The following is an 18,523-nucleotide window of genomic DNA, read 5'->3' on the forward strand; positions in this document are numbered from 1 at the left end:
TTCTCTTTTGAGAAGCAAAAAAAATGAAAACAACAGAAATTGAACGGAGGTTAATACAACGGCAGTTGGTTGATATTACGAAATGTTTTTCCTTCCTTTATATCAGATGTTTGTTTTTAATAGCCGCGTCAGCAATTCCAGGCGGCTATTATAGAGCTCATATTTTTTGTTTTTACTTCGTCTGACAATTCCTGAGTAATAGAGTCTTGAGTTTTAATATCGAATATTAATTTTGATAAAGCTCCCATAGGGTTTTTTCCTTGTAGAGCAAATGTGTCTCATAATAATGACAGGCCGAATCTAAACCAAAAAGTCTAGTGGTCTATTAAAAAGCTGGTGGTCGATCTGTTAATCTTATTTCTTTAGTTGTTTCAATTCATGGTAGGCCACAAGCGTCTCTCGCGGCTTTTTTCCGGCAATCTGCCGGCTATGTTTCTTTTTACCCGCCCTACGAAAGTTTTGTTTGGCATAAATTTAGTGTATCAGCCTGTTTGTGAACACCCGCGTTTTTCAAATTTAGTTTGCTGCCTTTTTCGCGAGCCCTTTCGGTGCCAGTTACCGTACCGGTGCTCTATCGTCTCCCTGACTCACCAAAAGTTTTAAGTTATATGTCGTGTTAACAGTTGCCTATGGCCGATACCAAGTTTATTAGAAACATTTGTATGTTGTGCTGATTGTAGTCTAACATTTTTTAATGCAAATTGTACTGAAAAGGCCTGACACTCTAATTTCTCGACAATCATACTCATTAATATTTGTTGCATTCGTTTTTTTAAATCCTCAATTCAATAAAGCAATTTTTTCGAATATTGATGATGTGGTTACTTTTCTGAATACTCTGTTTTCTTTTTATATAAAACGTAGACTTTGTACGAATGAAAAGCAGAGATTTTTTCGTTAAAAGTTTTCATCTGTGAAATCGTGGGTGTATGACTTCAACAGTTCTAAATATTAAAAAGTATAATGTTATTTTTTTCAGCAGAATAGATCAAATTTCTGGACCTAATCTAGGATTAAAGGACCTCCAGTTAAGTTGCGATTTGTATTATTAATTACAAATAGCAACCAGAAATGTGAAATTAGTAGGTGTTTTATATATTTAATCCAAAATTTAACTTGCTTTGACACCCGATATATTCTTTCCGCACTTGAAAAATATGTTCGTCTTGCCTTTTTCAAATATATTAGTGACGATTTACTGAAAAAATAGCTACATGTAATGGAAACCGAAATCCTCTATTTTTTCTCAGAAAATCGTTTATTTTGTTTTCTCCGGGAAAGAAATTGACGAGTCTTGAATAGAGCTGTTGAAATTAAACAAAAATTGGTTTAAATGGGTTAACTCCGAATATTGGCTTGTTTTATCACCGGATATTTTCTTTTCTCACTTGAAGAATGTTTTTGTGTTGACTCTTTCGAAATTTTTTTTTTGAAACATGTTAATTACTCAGACTATAACCCTAAGGTTAGATATCTACATGCTCTAAAATGTTAAATAAATTATTCAGCATGGTTATTAATATAGTAATCTTCAAATTGTGGCTGTTCGTTTTTATAGGTAAAAATAGGATTTGAAGGCTCCTATTTGTCTATTAACGGGTACTTTCCTGTGTTGATCGAGCAAAAACTCGGTTAAAACATTTTTAAAGCAATTTTTACTGTTAAAAGTTCTTATTGAAGAGGGCAATTTGTTCCATTTTTGAACGCTTTTCAAGATTAAAGATTTGTTACTCGACCTCGTTTTCGTTTTCTTTTTTATAATAATTTGATTTGTTCTGTTTTTCTGTCTGGCGTTATGGCGACTAGTAAACATTTTAAAATTTTCGGAATATTTTATTTTGTTTTATATCGGTTTGTAGCTTCATTAGGCTAACTTTTGAGATAAACAATTCGGCTGGCAGGATACGATCCTTAATGAGAAGATCAATGGAGTGGTCAATTTTTTGACGAAAATAACAAACTTTTATTCCCCAGTTAATTTGCCTGTTTATGTGGTTTATGTTTTTCACTGTAAGAGTTTGGAGGAATACTCCACTGAAAGAAAGATGAGAGAGTACAACTGACTTGAAAACATCAATTCTTACTTTCAAAGGTATTTGATTTCTTACAAGATACAAAGAACGAATTGCATTAGCCATTTTGCTTAAAACTGAATTCAGGTGATTTTCAAAGGTTAAGTTTGAATCAATTTGTACTCCCAGATAACGACATGCATGAGCTGGTTTGATAACTTCGCTTTTAAAAGAAATTTCTGGATCCGAATTAGTATGATCTGTAAAGAATAACATCTCTGTTTTATCGGCATTTAATGTGAGTTGATTCTCTGTCAGGTATTTGTCTGTTTGTTCTAATATTTTTTCAATTTTTTGGGAATATTTTCATTACGTTCAAATTTGCATATAATACTAGTGTCATCCGCAAATTGAACAACATCATTTTCACCTTCCAGCTTTTCAGAAAAATTGTTGACATATAACAGAAAAATAAGAGGCCCTAACACAGTTCCTTGTGGAACACCATGATTAATAGTTAATTTATCTGATAAGTCAATACCCAGTTTTACGCATTGTGTTCGATTTTCGAGAAAAGATTTGAGAAGTAAAATTGTTGATTGAGAGAGGTTGAAATTTTCAGCTTTCTTGAGAAAGATCTCATGTGAAGTTGAATTGAAAGCTTTTGCAAGATCTAAGAACACAGCACTTGTGTCGTTATCTTGCATATTTCCTATTATTTTTTCAATAAAGTAAAGGACAGCATCAGTAGACGACTTTCGAGATTGGAAACCGAATTGTTTTTTGTTCAAGAGCGCAAATTTTTCAAGATATTCTAATAACTGATTAAGTAAAAGCCTTTCAAAAACTTTTGCAAAAGTTGGTGTTACAGAAATTGGACGATAATTAGTTAAAACAGAAACATCTCCTTTTTTGAAAATTGGTGTGATGTGTGCATCCTTAAGAATTGTTGGAAAAACTTTCTCTTGAATACAATCGTTAAATATAATCTGAAGATGTGTCCCAATAGCATATTTTCCGGATTTCAATGCCCATGCATTGATGAATCCCGGCCCTGGTGCTTTGTGGTTGTCTAGATTGTCAATAACTTTATAGATTTCCCTCAAAGTAAAAGGTCTAAAATTAAACTCTTGAAAAGTTCGCTCTATTTTTTCGACGTTCAATGGAACAATCTGCCCTCTGTAGATGCCCATTTCGCTGAAAACTCTGTTAAAAGCGTTACATATTGATTTTTTATCTTTCGTTTTTTTACCATTCTCATCTGACGATTTAAAAAAATTAGCTCAGAAAATTGTTCAATTTGTCTTTTCCAGGAAAAAGATTGACGATTCCTCGAAGATGACTTGTTAGAGTCAAACAAAAAATGGTTACACAAGAATTATTTTTGTATCTTTTCTACAGAGCTCATTTTAAACTCAACTTACTAACTTTTTTTGTAACCATAGATTTCGTTCTCCAACAAATGCTGGCATGGCAATGCTGTTTGTTTTGCTATTTTCGGTGGAAATCCCAAAGCCACGGCATATGAAGCCATACACACCGTTATTGGTGTAAAATGTGCATTAATTTGATCACACTGTTTATTGTGAAGGAAAATTTTTTTAAAGGGCAAAAGTTAACAGTTTGTTGCATGCAAAATTTGTTGCTTACTTAATTTTAACAGGACAAAATTTGTTGCTTACTTTAGGAAAGGCGTCTACACGAAGAAATTCAAGGACATTGGCGATGTACAGAAGTTGAAAGTGTGGCACAATGGCGAAGGATTCGGCGCGGGGTGGTTCCTTGACAAGGTTAGTATTAAAAATAGTAATTCAAACAGAATTTAGGATATAAACCAGGGGAGTTATTTCTCCCGAAATTTAGTTTTTCCAAAGTTCACTTAAGTTTATGTTTGTTTCTAACGATTACACAGAGCCGTGTTAGCCTCCATGCACAAATGAAATTGAGATTTTACTTGTTCTCGAACGAATTTCGATACATTTCAGTCTGATTCATAACTCGGATCTATTCTGTTTTGAAAAAGAGCTTTTCACCTCATAATTGTTATTCGTGCATAACCATGGTGTCATAAAGCTTCTTGCGAATAACTACTACTTGATCAAAATTGCACAAAAAAATCCCTAAACTTAAGTAAAATCGTATGTGGTTTTTGAACTCAGAGAAATTTCGCGTCTTGCGTCTTTCGCATTAAAGCCCCCCCCCCCCCCCAAGCTTAGGGTCACCCCCCCCCCCCCCAGCTTGCCCCCCCCAACACAATGGTAATTATTACATTATGGGGGGGGGGGCTATAATGTGAAAGACCCGAAATTTCAGTTTGGTTTAAATCTGTTCAACTGATTGATTCAGTATAACCGATGATAGTACATTATGTTCAAAGGTGGAGGTTGTGAAGACTTCGCTGGATGGTGGAAAGAAAGAGACGACAGTGTTCCAGTGCAACAGATGGCTGGACACTAATGAAGACGATGGCAAAATAGAGAGAGAACTTTACCCTTACATACCGGGTCAGTAAATAAATAATCATCATTTCTTAATAAATTCACAAGAGGTCAATAATGTAATAATGTCATAATTTTAAATAACGAACAGCCAAGCTAATTATCTTTGAATTTTTCAAATGGTGCTACGTGTTTTGAATCATATCTATTGATATGTAAATGTTTAACCTTTCGTTATGGTCCTGAATTTTTTGTTTGAATTTGAAAAAATAATAATTTGCTTTTCTATTATTATCAATAACTTTCAGTTCGTGATGTTTATAAATTATTTTCTCACCTTCAAGACCGTGCTTTAACTTTTTTGCGTGGCATCTACCCCACAAATGAAGATGATGGTGATCAAATTGCTGCTTTGAAACATTTTCAGATATTTTGGTCTTTATTTATCTAACCTGTCGTTCCATCAACAATGACTGACATCAAGTTTTTCGTACTTTTCCTCTTATCTTAACAATAAGGCTGTTTGACTCAACTTTCAATCATATCACTTGCTTTTAAAAAGTACCGAATTCATTAGTTTATAATATTTTTGCAAGCTGAAATTCCATCTCCAGTTACTTTAGTTTAATCTTTTGATCTCTTTGAAAAATGTTGATAATTTTGGTTTGGTTTTTACGTAATCGCATTGCAACGGGACAACAATATGCCAACCAGAGCTTTTTGCAGCTTTTCTTTCCCTATTACTCACCACGTTTCAATTTCGGAGTAGCTTTTCTAAGAGTCTATCTTACCTTGCTTTTTCTTTTCAATATAGCCTCCCCCAGTTGAGACCTGTCTGCCTTCTATTTAATCCCCCCCCCCCAAGAGTCTTGCTAGATTCTTCTAACATAACTGTCAGTTTTGGCCCAAGGTCGTTTTATGCTCTTAAAACTTCAAGTCACTTTTCCAGGAAAGACTGGTCTAGTTGTCGTCCTAAGGCAAAGTGTTAAGTACACAATTAAGTCGGTTCATTAGGTTGACATACAGTACCACAACACAAAGCTTTTTAACAACGTTTTTGTCCGGAACTAAATATTTCCAAAAAATAATATCATATTTTAATTTCTGACATGAAACACTTCGCGTTTGTCAAACTCGGCAACAAAAGAAGATACCTTGTGGTACGCATAATGATTATGATCTATCGGTGTATATCTGCTGCATTCAAATTAAGATCATTTGACCTCAATTTTTTCATCGAGCTTTATCGCTAAGGTGACCCTAGGATATGAAAGGAGGTCAAACGCTCTACCTCTCAGCTATATCCCAATACCCGAAACGGTTCGTTGCTGATGATCATCGACTGAATGCTTTGTGTGATTCCTTAGTATTGTCGGTTTGCCGTTTTTTGGTAAATCGTTAGCAGAGAAAAATCCTTTAGACCAGCAGCTAAGTTTTTTTACTGATTTTTGCCTTCTGATTGTTGCTTGAGACTTGGTGTGATATTTTTCGTCTAGCTTGGTCTATCTGCTGTTTTGAAGTTAGCTTCACTTCAGCCGTAAATTAAACTCAATTTTGATCGGATTCGGTTAACATAATGAACTACCGAAGTCATTAAAATAGAGAACCACCAATTGTTCTCGTTTCTTGACTGAAGCATCTAATGTGTTCCAAATTAAAAATTATTTCAGATCGGTTTCTGTTTACGTAATGAACTTCTGAATTTCAATTTGTGTCGGTCGTTGAAAGAGATGAGGGTACACCCTGCTTTGAGACGTTTGAAGCCTTTCTTCTACTGAATTTTGCCTGGTTCCTTAATTTTACGTGTTTGTCAAACCGGCAAGACAGGAAGATTTGTTGAGGCACCCAGTAACTAGATGACTACCCTATACTCTTCCTTTTTTAAAAAATCAACCAACTCATTTCTTTTTAATAGCCGCACAGCGATTATTGGCCTTCCCTTGGTTTTTACAATTCAAAGAATTTGAATTGTATTGGGGCGCTGTCTTTTTTTTTAAGATCTGTTCACACATTTTCATGATTTTTGAAGTCAAATTGGAGTAGTGATTTTGGTCACACCGAAACAGGAAATGGAGCGAAAAAGTGAGTGGTTTTGCGGCGTGAATTTTTTTCGCTCTAATTTTAAACTAGAGTGCGAAAATGGTGTTTGAACAAAAATTCGGTTTCTCGGTAGTGGTTTTTTGTTCACATGCGGCAATTTCACTTTAATTTTTACTGTCTTTTCGGTTTTTTGGATCGGATTTTTTTCTAAATGGTGTTCCCAATCCATTCACAGCTCATTCTAGGCCTAGTTTTTTGTTTGAATTAAATTTTCATTTCTCGCTAGTGGTTTTTTTGTTCACATGCGGCATTTTGACATTGATTTATTGTTTTTTTTCTTATTTTTTGATGTGATTTTTTTAAAATGGTTTTCTCAATTCACTCATAGTCCAATCTATGTTCTGTTTAGTCAATGAAAATTTTTTGAATTGTATGTCAGGACTTGTCCTGCTATATTTTTTATTTCGTCATCGCGATTTTTGTTACGACCATATGACGTCACAACCACTTCAAATCTGCTTTTTTTCATTTGTTCATGCAATATCAACTGAACGCGTGTGTGACGTCATTTTTCGCTGTTAGTGGAGCGAGTTTTTTTGTTCATTCGCGTGATTAAATTTTTGGTCACACTTGACTTACCTCACTCCTAAAAATGACTTCCTCACTTTGAAATTGACTTTTGTTTACTTTAATTCAAAGAGATAAGGTCAAATGGCTGTGTGTCAATCTAAATGAAGGTTATTTGAGAGCAAGTAAAAGAGGCAGCAAAAACCTATACAGATTTTTAATCAAAATATAACATAGCAGCTTTCAATGAAAAGACGAATCTTTTTGGTCTGTCTCTCGGATTTTTTTTTGTTTAGGGGACACCCGGATTTGAACCGAAGACCTCTCGATCTGCAGTCAAATGCCCTGCCACTTAGCTACATCCCCATATTCGAAACAGATTGCTAATGATCATCGACAGACTGTTTCGAATGATTCTTTAGTTCCGCAGTTTTCGCTAAATCGCCAGCAAAGAAAATTCTTTAAGACAAGCAGTAAAGTGTTTGTTTTTCTGAAGACTGTTTTAGACAAGGAGTCCTGTTTACAGTCTATGTGGGTCTTTCTGCTGCTTTCGACATAACATTTTTTTCCTCCTTAAATTTAAATTGCTTCAGATCTGATTCTGTATACTTACCTAATGAACAAGAGGTGTCCTAAAGGAGATGACTACCATATTCTCTTCCTTTTTTACAAAAACCAACTAACTCTTTTTTGGTCACTGATAGAAAAGTATTATTGTTCAGGGGACACCCGGATTTGAACCCAGGACCTCTCGATCTGCAGTCGAATGCTCTACCACTGAGCTATATCCCCATATTCGAAACAGATTGCTAATGATCATGGGCAGACTGTTTTGAATGATTCACTAGTTCCGCAGCTTTTGCTAAATCGCCAGCAAGGAAAACTCTTTTAGACAAGCAGTAAATATTTTGTTTTTCTGAAGAATGTTTTAGACAAGGAGTCCTGTTTAAAGTCTATGTGGTCCTTTCTGCTGGTTCGGACATAACACTTTTCCTCCATAATTTTAAATTGCTTTTGATCTGATTCTGTACACTTACTTAATGAACTAGAGGAGTCGTAAAGGAGATGACTACCATATTCTCTTCCTTTTTTAAAAAAATCAAGTAACTCTTTTTTGTCACTCGTAGAAAAGTGTTATTGTTTAGGGGACACCCTGATTTGAACCGAGGACCTCTCGATCTGCAGTCGAATGCTCTACCACTGAGGTATATCTCCATATTCGAAGCAGATTGCTGATGATCATCGGCAGACTGTTTCGAATGATTCCCTAGTTTCGCAGCTTTTGCTAAATCGCCAGCAAAGAAAACTCCTTTAGACAAGCAGTAAAATTTTTGTTTTGCTGAAGAATGTTTTAGACAAGGAGTCCTGTTTAAAGTCTATGTGGGTCTTTCTGCTGGTTTGGACATAACACTTTTCCTCCATAAATTTAAATTGCGTCCGATCTTATTCTGTATATTTATTTATTGAACTAGAGGAGTCCTAAAGGAGATGACTACCTTATTCTTTTCCTTTTTTACAAAAATCAACTAATTCTTTTTTGGTCACTCGTAGAAAATTGTTATTGTTCAGGGGACACGCGGATTTGAACCGCGGACCTCTCTCTGCAGTCGAATGCTCTACCACTGAGCTATATCCCCATATTCGAAACAGATTGCTAATGATCATCGGCAGACTTTCGAATGATTCACTAGTTCCGCAGCTTTTGCTAAATCGCCAGCAAAGAAAATTCTTTTAGACATGAATTAAAGTTTTTGTTTTTCTGAAGATTGTTTTAGACAAGGAGTCTTGTTTAAAGTCGATGTGGGTCTTTCTGCTGGTTTGGACATAACACTTTTCCTCCATCAAATTAAATTGCTTCCGATCTGATTCTGTACACTTACTTAATGAACTAGAGGAGTCCTAAAGGAGATGACTACCATATTCTCTTCCTTTTTTAAAAAAATCAAGTAACTCTTTTTTGTCACTCGTAGAAAAGTGTTATTGTTTAGGGGACACCCTGATTTGAACCGAGGACCTCTCGATCTGCAGTCGAATGCTCTACCACTGAGGTATATCTCCATATTCGAAGCAGATTGCTGATGATCATCGGCAGACTGTTTCGAATGATTCCCTAGTTTCGCAGCTTTTGCTAAATCGCCAGCAAAGAAAACTCCTTTAGATAAGCAGTAAATTTTTTGTTTTGCTGAAGAATGTTTTAGACAAGGAGTCCTGTTTAAAGTCTATGTGGGTCTTTCTGCTGGTTTGGACATAACACTTTTCCTCCATAAATTTAAATTGCGTCCGATCTAATTCTGTATATTTATTTATTGAACTAGAGGAGTCCTAAAGGAGATGACTACCTTATTCTTTTCCTTTTTTACAAAAATCAACTAATTCTTTTTTGGTCACTCGTAGAAAATTGTTATTGTTCAGGGGACACGCGGATTTGAACCGCGGACCTCTCTCTGCAGTCGAATGCTCTACCACTGAGCTATATCCCCATATTCGAAACAGATTGCTAATGATCATCGGCAGACTTTCGAATGATTCACTAGTTCCGCAGCTTTTGCTAAATCGCCAGCAAAGAAAATTCTTTTAGACATGAATTAAAGTTTTTGTTTTTCTGAAGATTGTTTTAGACAAGGAGTCTTGTTTAAAGTCGATGTGGGTCTTTCTGCTGGTTTGGACATAACACTTTTCCTCCATCAAATTAAATTGCTTCCGATCTGATTCTGTACACTTACTTAATGAACTAGAGGAGTCCTAAAGGAGATGACTACCATATTCTCTTCCTTTTTTAAAAAAATCAAGTAACTCTTTTTTGTCACTCGTAGAAAAGTGTTATTGTTTAGGGGACACCCTGATTTGAACCGAGGACCTCTCGATCTGCAGTCGAATGCTCTGCCACTGAGGTATATCTCCATATTCGAAGCAGATTGCTGATGATCATCGGCAGACTGTTTCGAATGATTCCCTAGTTTCGCAGCTTTTGCTAAATCGCCAGCAAAGAAAACTCCTTTAGACAAGCAGTAAAATTTTTGTTTTGCTGAAGAATGTTTTAGACAAGGAGTCCTGTTTAAAGTCTATGTGGGTCTTTCTGCTGGTTTGGACATAACACTTTTCCTCCATAAATTTAAATTGCGTCCGATCTAATTCTGTATATTTATTTATTGAACTAGAGGAGTCCTAAAGGAGATGACTACCTTATTCTTTTCCTTTTTTACAAAAATCAACTAATTCTTTTTTGGTCACTCGTAGAAAATTGTTATTGTTCAGGGGACACGCGGATTTGAACCGCGGACCTCTCTCTGCAGTCGAATGCTCTACCACTGAGCTATATCCCCATTTTCGAAACAGATTGCTAATGATCATCGGCAGACTTTCGAATGATTCACTAGTTCCGCAGCTTTTGCTAAATCGCCAGCAAAGAAAATTCTTTTAGACATGAATTAAAGTTTTTGTTTTTCTGAAGATTGTTTTAGACAAGGAGTCTTGTTTAAAGTCGATGTGGGTCTTTCTGCTGGTTTGGACATAACACTTTTCCTCCATCAAATTAAATTGCTTCCGATCTGATTCTGTACACTTACTTAATGAACTAGAGGAGTCCTAAAGGAGATGACTACCATATTCTCTTCCTTTTTAAAAAAAATCAAGTAACTCTTTTTTGTCACTCGTAGAAAAGTGTTATTGTTTAGGGGACACCCTGATTTGAACCGCGGACCTCTCGATCTGCAGTCGAATGCTCTACCACTGAGGTATATCTCCATATTCGAAGCAGATTGCTGATGATCATCGGCAGACTGTTTCGAATGATTCCCTAGTTTCGCAGCTTTTGCTAAATCGCCAGCAAAGAAAACTCCTTTAGACAAGCAGTAAAATTTTTGTTTTGCTGAAGAATGTTTTAGACAAGGAGTCCTGTTTAAAGTCTATGTGGGTCTTTCTGCTGGTTTGGACATAACACTTTTCCTCCATAAATTTAAATTGCGTCCGATCTAATTCTGTATAATTATTTATTGAACTAGAGGAGTCCTAAAGGAGATGACTACCTTATTCTTTTCCTTTTTTACAAAAATCAACTAATTCTTTTTTGGTCACTCGTAGAAAATTGTTATTGCTCAGGGGACACGCGGATTTGAACCGCGGACCTCTCTCTGCAGTCGAATGCTCTACCACTGAGCTATATCCCGATATTCGAAACAGATTGCTAATGATCATCGGCAGACTTTCGAATGATTCACTAGTTCCGCAGCTTTTGCTAAATCGCCAGCAAAGAAAATTCTTTTAGACATGAATTAAGGTTTTTGTTTTTCTGAAGATTGTTTTAGACAAGGAGTCTTGTTTAAAGTCGATGTGGGTCTTTCTGCTGGTTTGGACATAACACTTTTCCTCCATCAAATTAAATTGCTTCCGATCTGATTCTGTATACTTACTTAATGAACTAGAGGAGTCCTAAAGGAGATGACTACCATATTCTCTTCCTTTTTTACAAAAATCAACTAACTCTTCTTTGGTCACTCGTAGAAAATTGTTATTGTTCAGGGGACACGCGGATTTAAACCGAAGACCTCTCGATCTGCAGTCGAGTGCTCTACCACTGAGATATATCCCCATATTCGAAACAGATTACTAATGATCATCGGCAGACTGTTTCGAATGATTCCCTAGTTCCGCAGCTTTCGCTAAATCGCCAGCGAGGAAAACTCTTTTAGACAAGCAGTAAATATTTTGTTTTTCTGAAGAATCTTTTAGACAAGGAGTCCTGTTTAAAGTCTATGTGGGTCTTTTTGCTGGTTTGGACATAACACTTTTCCTCCATAATTTTAAATTGCTTCCGATCTGATTCTGTACACTTACTTAATTAACTAGAGGAGTCCTAAAGGAGATGACTGCCATATTCTCTTCCTTTTTTACAAAAATCAACTAACTCTTTTTTTGTCACTCGTAGAAAAGTGTTATTGTTTAGGGGACACCCGGATTTGAACCCAAGACCTCTCGATCTGCAGTCGAATGCTCTACCACTGAGGTATATCTCCATATTCGAAACAGATTGCTAATGATCATCGGCAGACTGTTTCGAATGGTTCCCTAGTTTTGCGGCTTTTGCTAAATCGCCAGCAAAGAAATTTCCTTTAGACAAGCAGTAAAGTTTTTGTTTTGCTGAAGAATCTTTTAGACAAGGAGTCCTGTTTAAAGTCTATGTGGGTCTTTCTGCTGGTTTGGACATAACACTTTTCCACCATAAATATAAATTGCTTCCGATCTGATTTTGTGTACTTACTTATTGAACAAGAGGAGTCCTAAACGAGATGACTACCATATTCTCTTCCTTTTTTAAAAAAATCAAGTAACTCTTTTTTGTCACTCGTAGAAAAGTGTTATTGTTTAGGGGACACCCTGATTTGAACCGAGGACCTCTCGATCTGTAGTCGAATGCTCTACAACTGAGCTATATCCCCATATTCGAAACAGATTGCTTATGCTCATCGGCAGACTGTTTCGAATGATTCCCTAGTTCCGAAGCTTTTGCTAAATCGCCAGCAAAGAAAACTCCTTTAGACAAGCAGTAAAATTTTTGTTTTTCTGAAGAATGTTTTAGACAAGGAGTCCTGTTTAAAGTCGATGTGGGTCTTTCTGCTGGTTTGGACATAACAGTTTTCCTCCATAAATTTAAATTGCTTCCGATCTGATTCTGTATACTTATTTAATGAACTAGAGGAGTCCTGAAGGAGATGACTACCATATTCTCTTCTTTTTTTACAAAAATCAACTAACTCTTTTTTGGTCACTCGTAGAAAAGTGTTATTGTTTAGTGGACACCCGGATTTGAACCGCGGACCTCTCTATCTGCAGTCGAATGCTCTACCACTGAGCTATATCCCCGTATTCGAACCAGATTGCTAATGATCATCGGCAGACTGTTTCGAATGATTCCCTAGTTCCGCAGCTTTTGCTAAATCGCCAGCAAAAAAACTCTTTTAGACAAGAAGTAAGTTTTTTGTTTTTTCTGAAGAATGTTTTAGACAATGAGTCCTGTTTAAAGTCGATGTGGGTCTTTCTGCTGGTTTGTACATAACATTTTTCCTCCATAAATTTAAATTGCTTCCGATCTGATTCTGTATACTTGCTTAATGAACTAGAGGAGTCCTGAAGGAGATGACTACCAAATTCTCTTCCTTTTTTTATACAAAAATCAACTAACTCTTTTTTGGTCACTCGTAGAATAGTGTTATTGTTTAGGGGACACCCGGATTTGAACCGAGGACCTCTCGATCTGCAGTCGAATGCTCTACCACTGAGCTATATCCCCATATTCGAACTAGATTGCTAATGATCATGCGCAGACTGTTTCGAATGATTCCCTAGTTCCGCAGCTTTTGCTAAATCGCCAGCAAAAAAACTTTTAGACAAGAAGTAAAATTTTTGTTTTTCTGAAGAATTTTTTAGACAAGGAGTCCTGTTTAAAGTCGATGTGGGTCTTTCTGCTGGTTTGGACATAACATTTTTCCTCCATACATTTAAATTGCTTCCGATCTGATTCTGTATACTTACTTAATGAACTAGAGGAGTCCTGAAGGAGATGACTACCATATTCTCTTCTTTTTTTTTACAAAAATCAACTAACTCTTTTTTGGTCACTCGTAGAAAAGTGTTATTGTTTAGGGGACACCCGGATTTGAACCGAGGACCTCTCGATCTGCAGTCGAATGCTCTACCACTGAGCTATATCCCCATATTCGAACCAGATTGCTAATGATCATCGGCAGACTGTTCCGAATGATTCCCTAGTTCTGCAGCTTTTGCTAAATTGCCACCAAAAAAACTCTTTTAGACAAGAAGTAAAATTTTTGTTTTTTCTGAAGAATGTTTTAGACAATGAGTCCTGTTTAAAGTCGATGTGGGTCTTTCTGCTGGTTTGGACATAACACTTTTCCTCCATAAATTTAAATTGCTTCCGTTCTGATTCTGTATACTTACTTAATGAACTACAGTAGTCCTAAAGGAGATGACTACCATATTCTCTTCCTTTTTACAAAAATCAACTAACTCTTTTTTGGTCACTCGTAGAATAGTGTTATTGTTTAGGGGACACCCGGATTTGAACCGAGGACCTCTCGATCTGCAGTCGAATGCTCTACCACTGAGCTATATCCCCATATTTGAACTAGATTGCTAATGATCATCGGCAGACTGTTTCGAATGATTCCCTAGTTCCGCAGCTTTTGCTAAATCGCCAGCAAAAAAACTCTTTTAGACAAGAAGTAAAATTTTTGTTTTTTCTGAAGAATGTTTTAGACAATGAGTCCTGTTTAAAGTCGATGTGGGTCTTTCTGCTGGTTTGAACTTAACACTTTTCCTCCATAAATTTAAATTGCTTCCGATCTGATTCTGTATACTTACTTAATGAACTAGAGGAGTCCTGAAGGAAATGACTACCAAATTCTCTTCCTTTTTTTACAAAAATCAACTAACTCTTTTTTGGTCACTCGTAGAATAGTGTTATTGTTTAGGGGAGACCCGGATTTGAACCGAGGACCTCTCCATCTGCAGTCGAATGCTCAACCACTGCGCTATATCCCCATATTCGAACTAGATTGCTAATGATCATGGGCAGACTGTTTCGAATGATTCCCTAGTTCCGCAGCTTTTGCTAAATCGCCAGCAAAAAACTCTTTTAGACAAGAAGTAAAACTTTTGTTTTTCTGAAGAATGTTTTAGACAAGGAGTCCTGTTTAAAGTCGATGTGGGTCTTTCTGCTGGTTTGGACATAACATTTTTCCTCCATAAATTTAAATTGCTTCCGATCTGATTCTGTAGACTTACTTAATGAACTAGAGGAGTCCTGAAGGAGATGACTACCATATTCTCTTCTTTTTTTACAAAAATCAACTAACTCTTTTTTTGTCACTCGTAGAAAAGTGTTATTGTTTAGGGGACACCCGGATTTGAACCGAAGACCTCTCGCTCTGCAGTCGAATGCTCTACCACTGAGCTATATCCCCATATTTGAACTAGATTGCTAATGATCATCCGCAGACTGTTTCGAATGATTCCCTAGTTCCGCAGCTTTTGCTAAATCGCCAGCAAAAAAACTCTTTTAGACAAGAAGTAAAATTTTTGTTTTTTCTGAAGAATGTTTTAGACAATGAGTCCTGTTTAAAGTCGATGTGGGTCTTTCTGCTGGTTTGAACATAACACTTTTCCTCCATAAATTTAAATTGCTTCCGTTCTGATTCTGTATACTTACTTAATGAACTAGAGGAGTCCTGAAGAAGATGACTACCAAATTCTCTTCTTTTTTTTTACAAAAATCAACTAACTCTTTTTTGGTCACTCGTAGAATAGTGTTATTGTTTAGAGGACACCCGGATTTGAACCGAGGACCTCTCGATCTGCAGTCGAATGCTCTACCACTGAGCTATATCCCCATATTCGAGCTAGATTGCTAATGATCATGGGCAGACTGTTTCGAATGATTCCCTAGTTCCGCAGCTTTCGCTAAATCGCCAGCAAAAAAACTCTTTTAGACAAGAAGTAAAATTTTTGTTTTTTCTGAAGAATGTTTTAGACAATGAGTCCTGTTTAAAGTCGATGTGGGTCTTTCTGCTGGTTTGGACATAACACTTTTCCTCCATAAATTTAAATTGCTTCCGATCTGATTCTGTATACTTACTTAATGAACTAGAGGAGTCCTGAAGGAAATGACTACCAAATTCTCTTCCTTTTTTTACAAAAATCAACTAACTCTTTTTTGGTCACTCGTAGAATAGTGTTATTGTTTAGGGGACACCCGGATTTGAACCGAGGACCTGTCGATCTGCAGTCGAATGCTCTACCACTGAGCTATATCCCCACATTCGAACTAGATTGCTAATGATCATCGGCAGACTGTTTCGAATGATTCCCTAGTTCCGCAGCTTTTGCTAAATCGCCAGCAAAAAACTCTTTTAGACAAGAAGTAAAACTTTTGTTTTTCTGAAGAATGTTTTAGACAAGGAGTCCTGTTTAAAGTCGATGTGGGTCTTTCTGCTGGTTTGGACATAACATTTTTCCTCCATAAATTTAAATTGCTTCCGATCTGATTCTGTATACTTACTTAATGAACTAGAGGAGTCCTGAAGGAGATGACTACCATATTCTCTGCTTTTTTTACAAAAATCAATTAACTCTTTTTTGGTCACTCGTAGAAAAGTGTTATTGTTTAGGGGACACCCGGATTTGAACCGAGGACCTCTCGATCTGGAGTCGAATGCTCTACCACTGAGCTATATCCCCATATTCGAACTAGATTGCTAATGATCATGGGCAGACTGTTTCGAATAATTCCCTAGTTCCGCAGCTTCTGCTAAATCGCCACCAAAAAAACTTTTTTAGCCAAGAAGTAAAATTTTTGTTTTTTCTGAAGAATGTTTTAGACAATGAGTCTTGTTTGAAGTCGATGTGGGTCTTTCTGCTGGTTTGGACATAACACTTTTCCTCCATAAATTTAAATTGCTTCCGATCTGATTCTGTATACTTACTTAATGAACTAGAGGAGTCCTGAAGGAAATGACTACCAAATTCTCTTCCTTTTTTTACAAAAATCAACTAACTCTTTTTTGGTCACTCGTAGAATAGTGTTATTGTTTAGGGGACACCCGGATTTGAACCGAGGACCTCTCGATCTGCAGTCGAATGCTCTACCACTGAGCTATATCCCCATATTCGAACTAGATTGCTAATGATCATGGGCAGACTGTTTCGAATGATTCCCTAGTTCCGCAGCTTCTGCTAAATCGCCACCAAAAAAACTCTTTTAGCCAAGAAGTAAAATTTTTGTTTTTTCTGAAGAATGTTTTAGACAATGAGTCTTGTTTGAAGTCGATGTGGGTCTTTCTGCTGGTTTGGACATAACACTTTTCCTCCATAAATTTAAATTGCTTCCGATCTGATTCTGTATACTTACTTAATGAACTAGAGGAGTCCTGAAGGAGATGACTACCATATTCTCTTCTTTTTTTTACAAAAATCAACTAACTCTTTTTTTGGTCACTCGTAGAAAAGTGTTATTATTTAGGGGACACCCGGATTTGAACCGAGGACCTCTCGATCTGCAGTCGAATGCTCTACCACTGAGCTATATCCCCATATTCGAACTAGATTGCTAATGATCATGGGCAGACTGTTTCGAATGATTCCCTAGTTCCGCAGCTTTTGCTAAATCGCCAGCAAAAAACTCTTTTAGACAAGAAGTAAAACTTTTGTTTTTCTGAAGAATGTTTTAGACAAGGAGTCCTGTTTAAAGTCGATGTGGGTCTTTCTGCTGGTTTGGACATAACATTTTTCCTCCATAAATTTAAATTGCTTCCGATCTGATTCTGTATACTTACTTAATGAACTAGAGGAGTCCTGAAGGAGATGACTACCATATTCTCTGCTTTTTTTACAAAAATCAATTAACTCTTTTTTGGTCACTCGTAGAAAAGTGTTATTGTTTAGGGGACACCCGGATTTGAACCGAGGACCTCTCGATCTGGAGTCGAATGCTCTACCACTGAGCTATATCCCCATATTCGAACTAGATTGCTAATGATCATGGGCAGACTGTTTCGAATGATTCCCTAGTTCCGCAGCTTCTGCTAAATCGCCACCAAAAAAACTTTTTTAGCCAAGAAGTAAAATTTTTGTTTTTTCTGAAGAATGTTTTAGACAATGAGTCTTGTTTGAAGTCGATGTGGGTCTTTCTGCTGGTTTGGACATAACACTTTTCCTCCATAAATTTAAATTGCTTCCGATCTGATTCTGTATACTTACTTAATGAACTAGAGGAGTCCTGAAGGAAATGACTACCAAATTCTCTTCCTTTTTTTACAAAAATCAACTAACTCTTTTTTGTCACTCGTAGAATAGTGTTATTGTTTAGGGGACACCCGGATTTGAACCGAGGACCTCTCGATCTGCAGTCGAATGCTCTACCACTGAGCTATATCCCCATATTCGAACTAGATTGCTAATGATCATGGGCAGACTGTTTCGAATGATTCCCTAGTTCCGCAGCTTCTGCTAAATCGCCACCAAAAAAACTCTTTTAGCCAAGAAGTAAAATTTTTGTTTTTTCTGAAGAATGTTTTAGACAATGAGTCTTGTTTGAAGTCGATGTGGGTCTTTCTGCTGGTTTGGACATAACACTTTTCCTCCATAAATTTAAATTGCTTCCGATCTGATTCTGTATACTTACTTAATGAACTAGAGGAGTCCTGAAGGAGATGACTACCATATTCTCTTCTTTTTTTTTACAAAAATCAACTAACTCTTTTTTTGGTCACTCGTAGAAAAGTGTTATTATTTAGGGGACACCCGGATTTGAACCGAGGACCTCTCGATCTGCAGTCGAATGCTCTACCACTGAGCTATATCCCCATATTCGAACTAGATTGCTAATGATCATGGGCAGACTGTTTCGAATGATTCCCTAGTTTCGCAGCTTCTGCTAAATCGCCACCAAAAAAA

At 36.6% G+C, this 18,523-nt stretch overlaps 1 protein-coding gene and 17 non-coding genes across 18 annotated transcripts in view; 1 reads left to right on the plus strand and 17 right to left on the minus strand.

Annotated features, from left to right (window-relative positions):
• The window catches only part of LOC142353387 (lipoxygenase homology domain-containing protein 1-like), a 180,049-nt gene that overhangs the window by 86,286 nt on the left and 75,240 nt on the right, over window positions 1-18,523 (plus strand). Inside the window, exons 24-25 of the mRNA XM_075405618.1 lie at window positions 3,700-3,802; window positions 4,390-4,516. Coding sequence (XP_075261733.1) covers window positions 3,700-3,802; window positions 4,390-4,516 — 230 coding nt within the window. The remainder of the gene's footprint in view (window positions 1-3,699; window positions 3,803-4,389; window positions 4,517-18,523) is intronic.
• On the minus strand, window positions 7,778-7,849 carry Trnac-gca (transfer RNA cysteine (anticodon GCA)). Its single transcript has one exon. It is a non-coding gene; the product is annotated as a tRNA-Cys (tRNA).
• Trnaa-ugc (transfer RNA alanine (anticodon UGC)) lies at window positions 8,625-8,694 on the minus strand. Its single transcript has one exon. It is a non-coding gene; the product is annotated as a tRNA-Ala (tRNA).
• Trnaa-ugc (transfer RNA alanine (anticodon UGC)) lies at window positions 9,468-9,537 on the minus strand. The gene has a single exon. It is a non-coding gene; the product is annotated as a tRNA-Ala (tRNA).
• Trnaa-ugc (transfer RNA alanine (anticodon UGC)) lies at window positions 10,311-10,380 on the minus strand. The gene has a single exon. It is a non-coding gene; the product is annotated as a tRNA-Ala (tRNA).
• Window positions 12,421-12,492, minus strand: Trnac-aca (transfer RNA cysteine (anticodon ACA)). Its single transcript has one exon. It is a non-coding gene; the product is annotated as a tRNA-Cys (tRNA).
• Trnac-gca (transfer RNA cysteine (anticodon GCA)) lies at window positions 13,272-13,343 on the minus strand. The gene has a single exon. It is a non-coding gene; the product is annotated as a tRNA-Cys (tRNA).
• On the minus strand, window positions 13,695-13,766 carry Trnac-gca (transfer RNA cysteine (anticodon GCA)). Its single transcript has one exon. It is a non-coding gene; the product is annotated as a tRNA-Cys (tRNA).
• Window positions 14,118-14,189, minus strand: Trnac-gca (transfer RNA cysteine (anticodon GCA)). The gene has a single exon. It is a non-coding gene; the product is annotated as a tRNA-Cys (tRNA).
• Window positions 14,965-15,036, minus strand: Trnac-gca (transfer RNA cysteine (anticodon GCA)). The gene has a single exon. It is a non-coding gene; the product is annotated as a tRNA-Cys (tRNA).
• Trnac-gca (transfer RNA cysteine (anticodon GCA)) lies at window positions 15,391-15,462 on the minus strand. The gene has a single exon. It is a non-coding gene; the product is annotated as a tRNA-Cys (tRNA).
• Trnac-gca (transfer RNA cysteine (anticodon GCA)) lies at window positions 15,816-15,887 on the minus strand. The gene has a single exon. It is a non-coding gene; the product is annotated as a tRNA-Cys (tRNA).
• Window positions 16,238-16,309, minus strand: Trnaw-cca (transfer RNA tryptophan (anticodon CCA)). Its single transcript has one exon. It is a non-coding gene; the product is annotated as a tRNA-Trp (tRNA).
• On the minus strand, window positions 16,663-16,734 carry Trnac-gca (transfer RNA cysteine (anticodon GCA)). Its single transcript has one exon. It is a non-coding gene; the product is annotated as a tRNA-Cys (tRNA).
• On the minus strand, window positions 17,089-17,160 carry Trnac-gca (transfer RNA cysteine (anticodon GCA)). Its single transcript has one exon. It is a non-coding gene; the product is annotated as a tRNA-Cys (tRNA).
• On the minus strand, window positions 17,511-17,582 carry Trnaw-cca (transfer RNA tryptophan (anticodon CCA)). Its single transcript has one exon. It is a non-coding gene; the product is annotated as a tRNA-Trp (tRNA).
• On the minus strand, window positions 17,935-18,006 carry Trnac-gca (transfer RNA cysteine (anticodon GCA)). The gene has a single exon. It is a non-coding gene; the product is annotated as a tRNA-Cys (tRNA).
• Trnac-gca (transfer RNA cysteine (anticodon GCA)) lies at window positions 18,362-18,433 on the minus strand. The gene has a single exon. It is a non-coding gene; the product is annotated as a tRNA-Cys (tRNA).

This window comes from Convolutriloba macropyga, chromosome 14 (assembly GCF_964194025.1).
Source record: "Convolutriloba macropyga chromosome 14, txConMacr16.3, whole genome shotgun sequence".
NCBI lineage: Eukaryota > Metazoa > Xenacoelomorpha > Acoela > Convolutidae > Convolutriloba > Convolutriloba macropyga.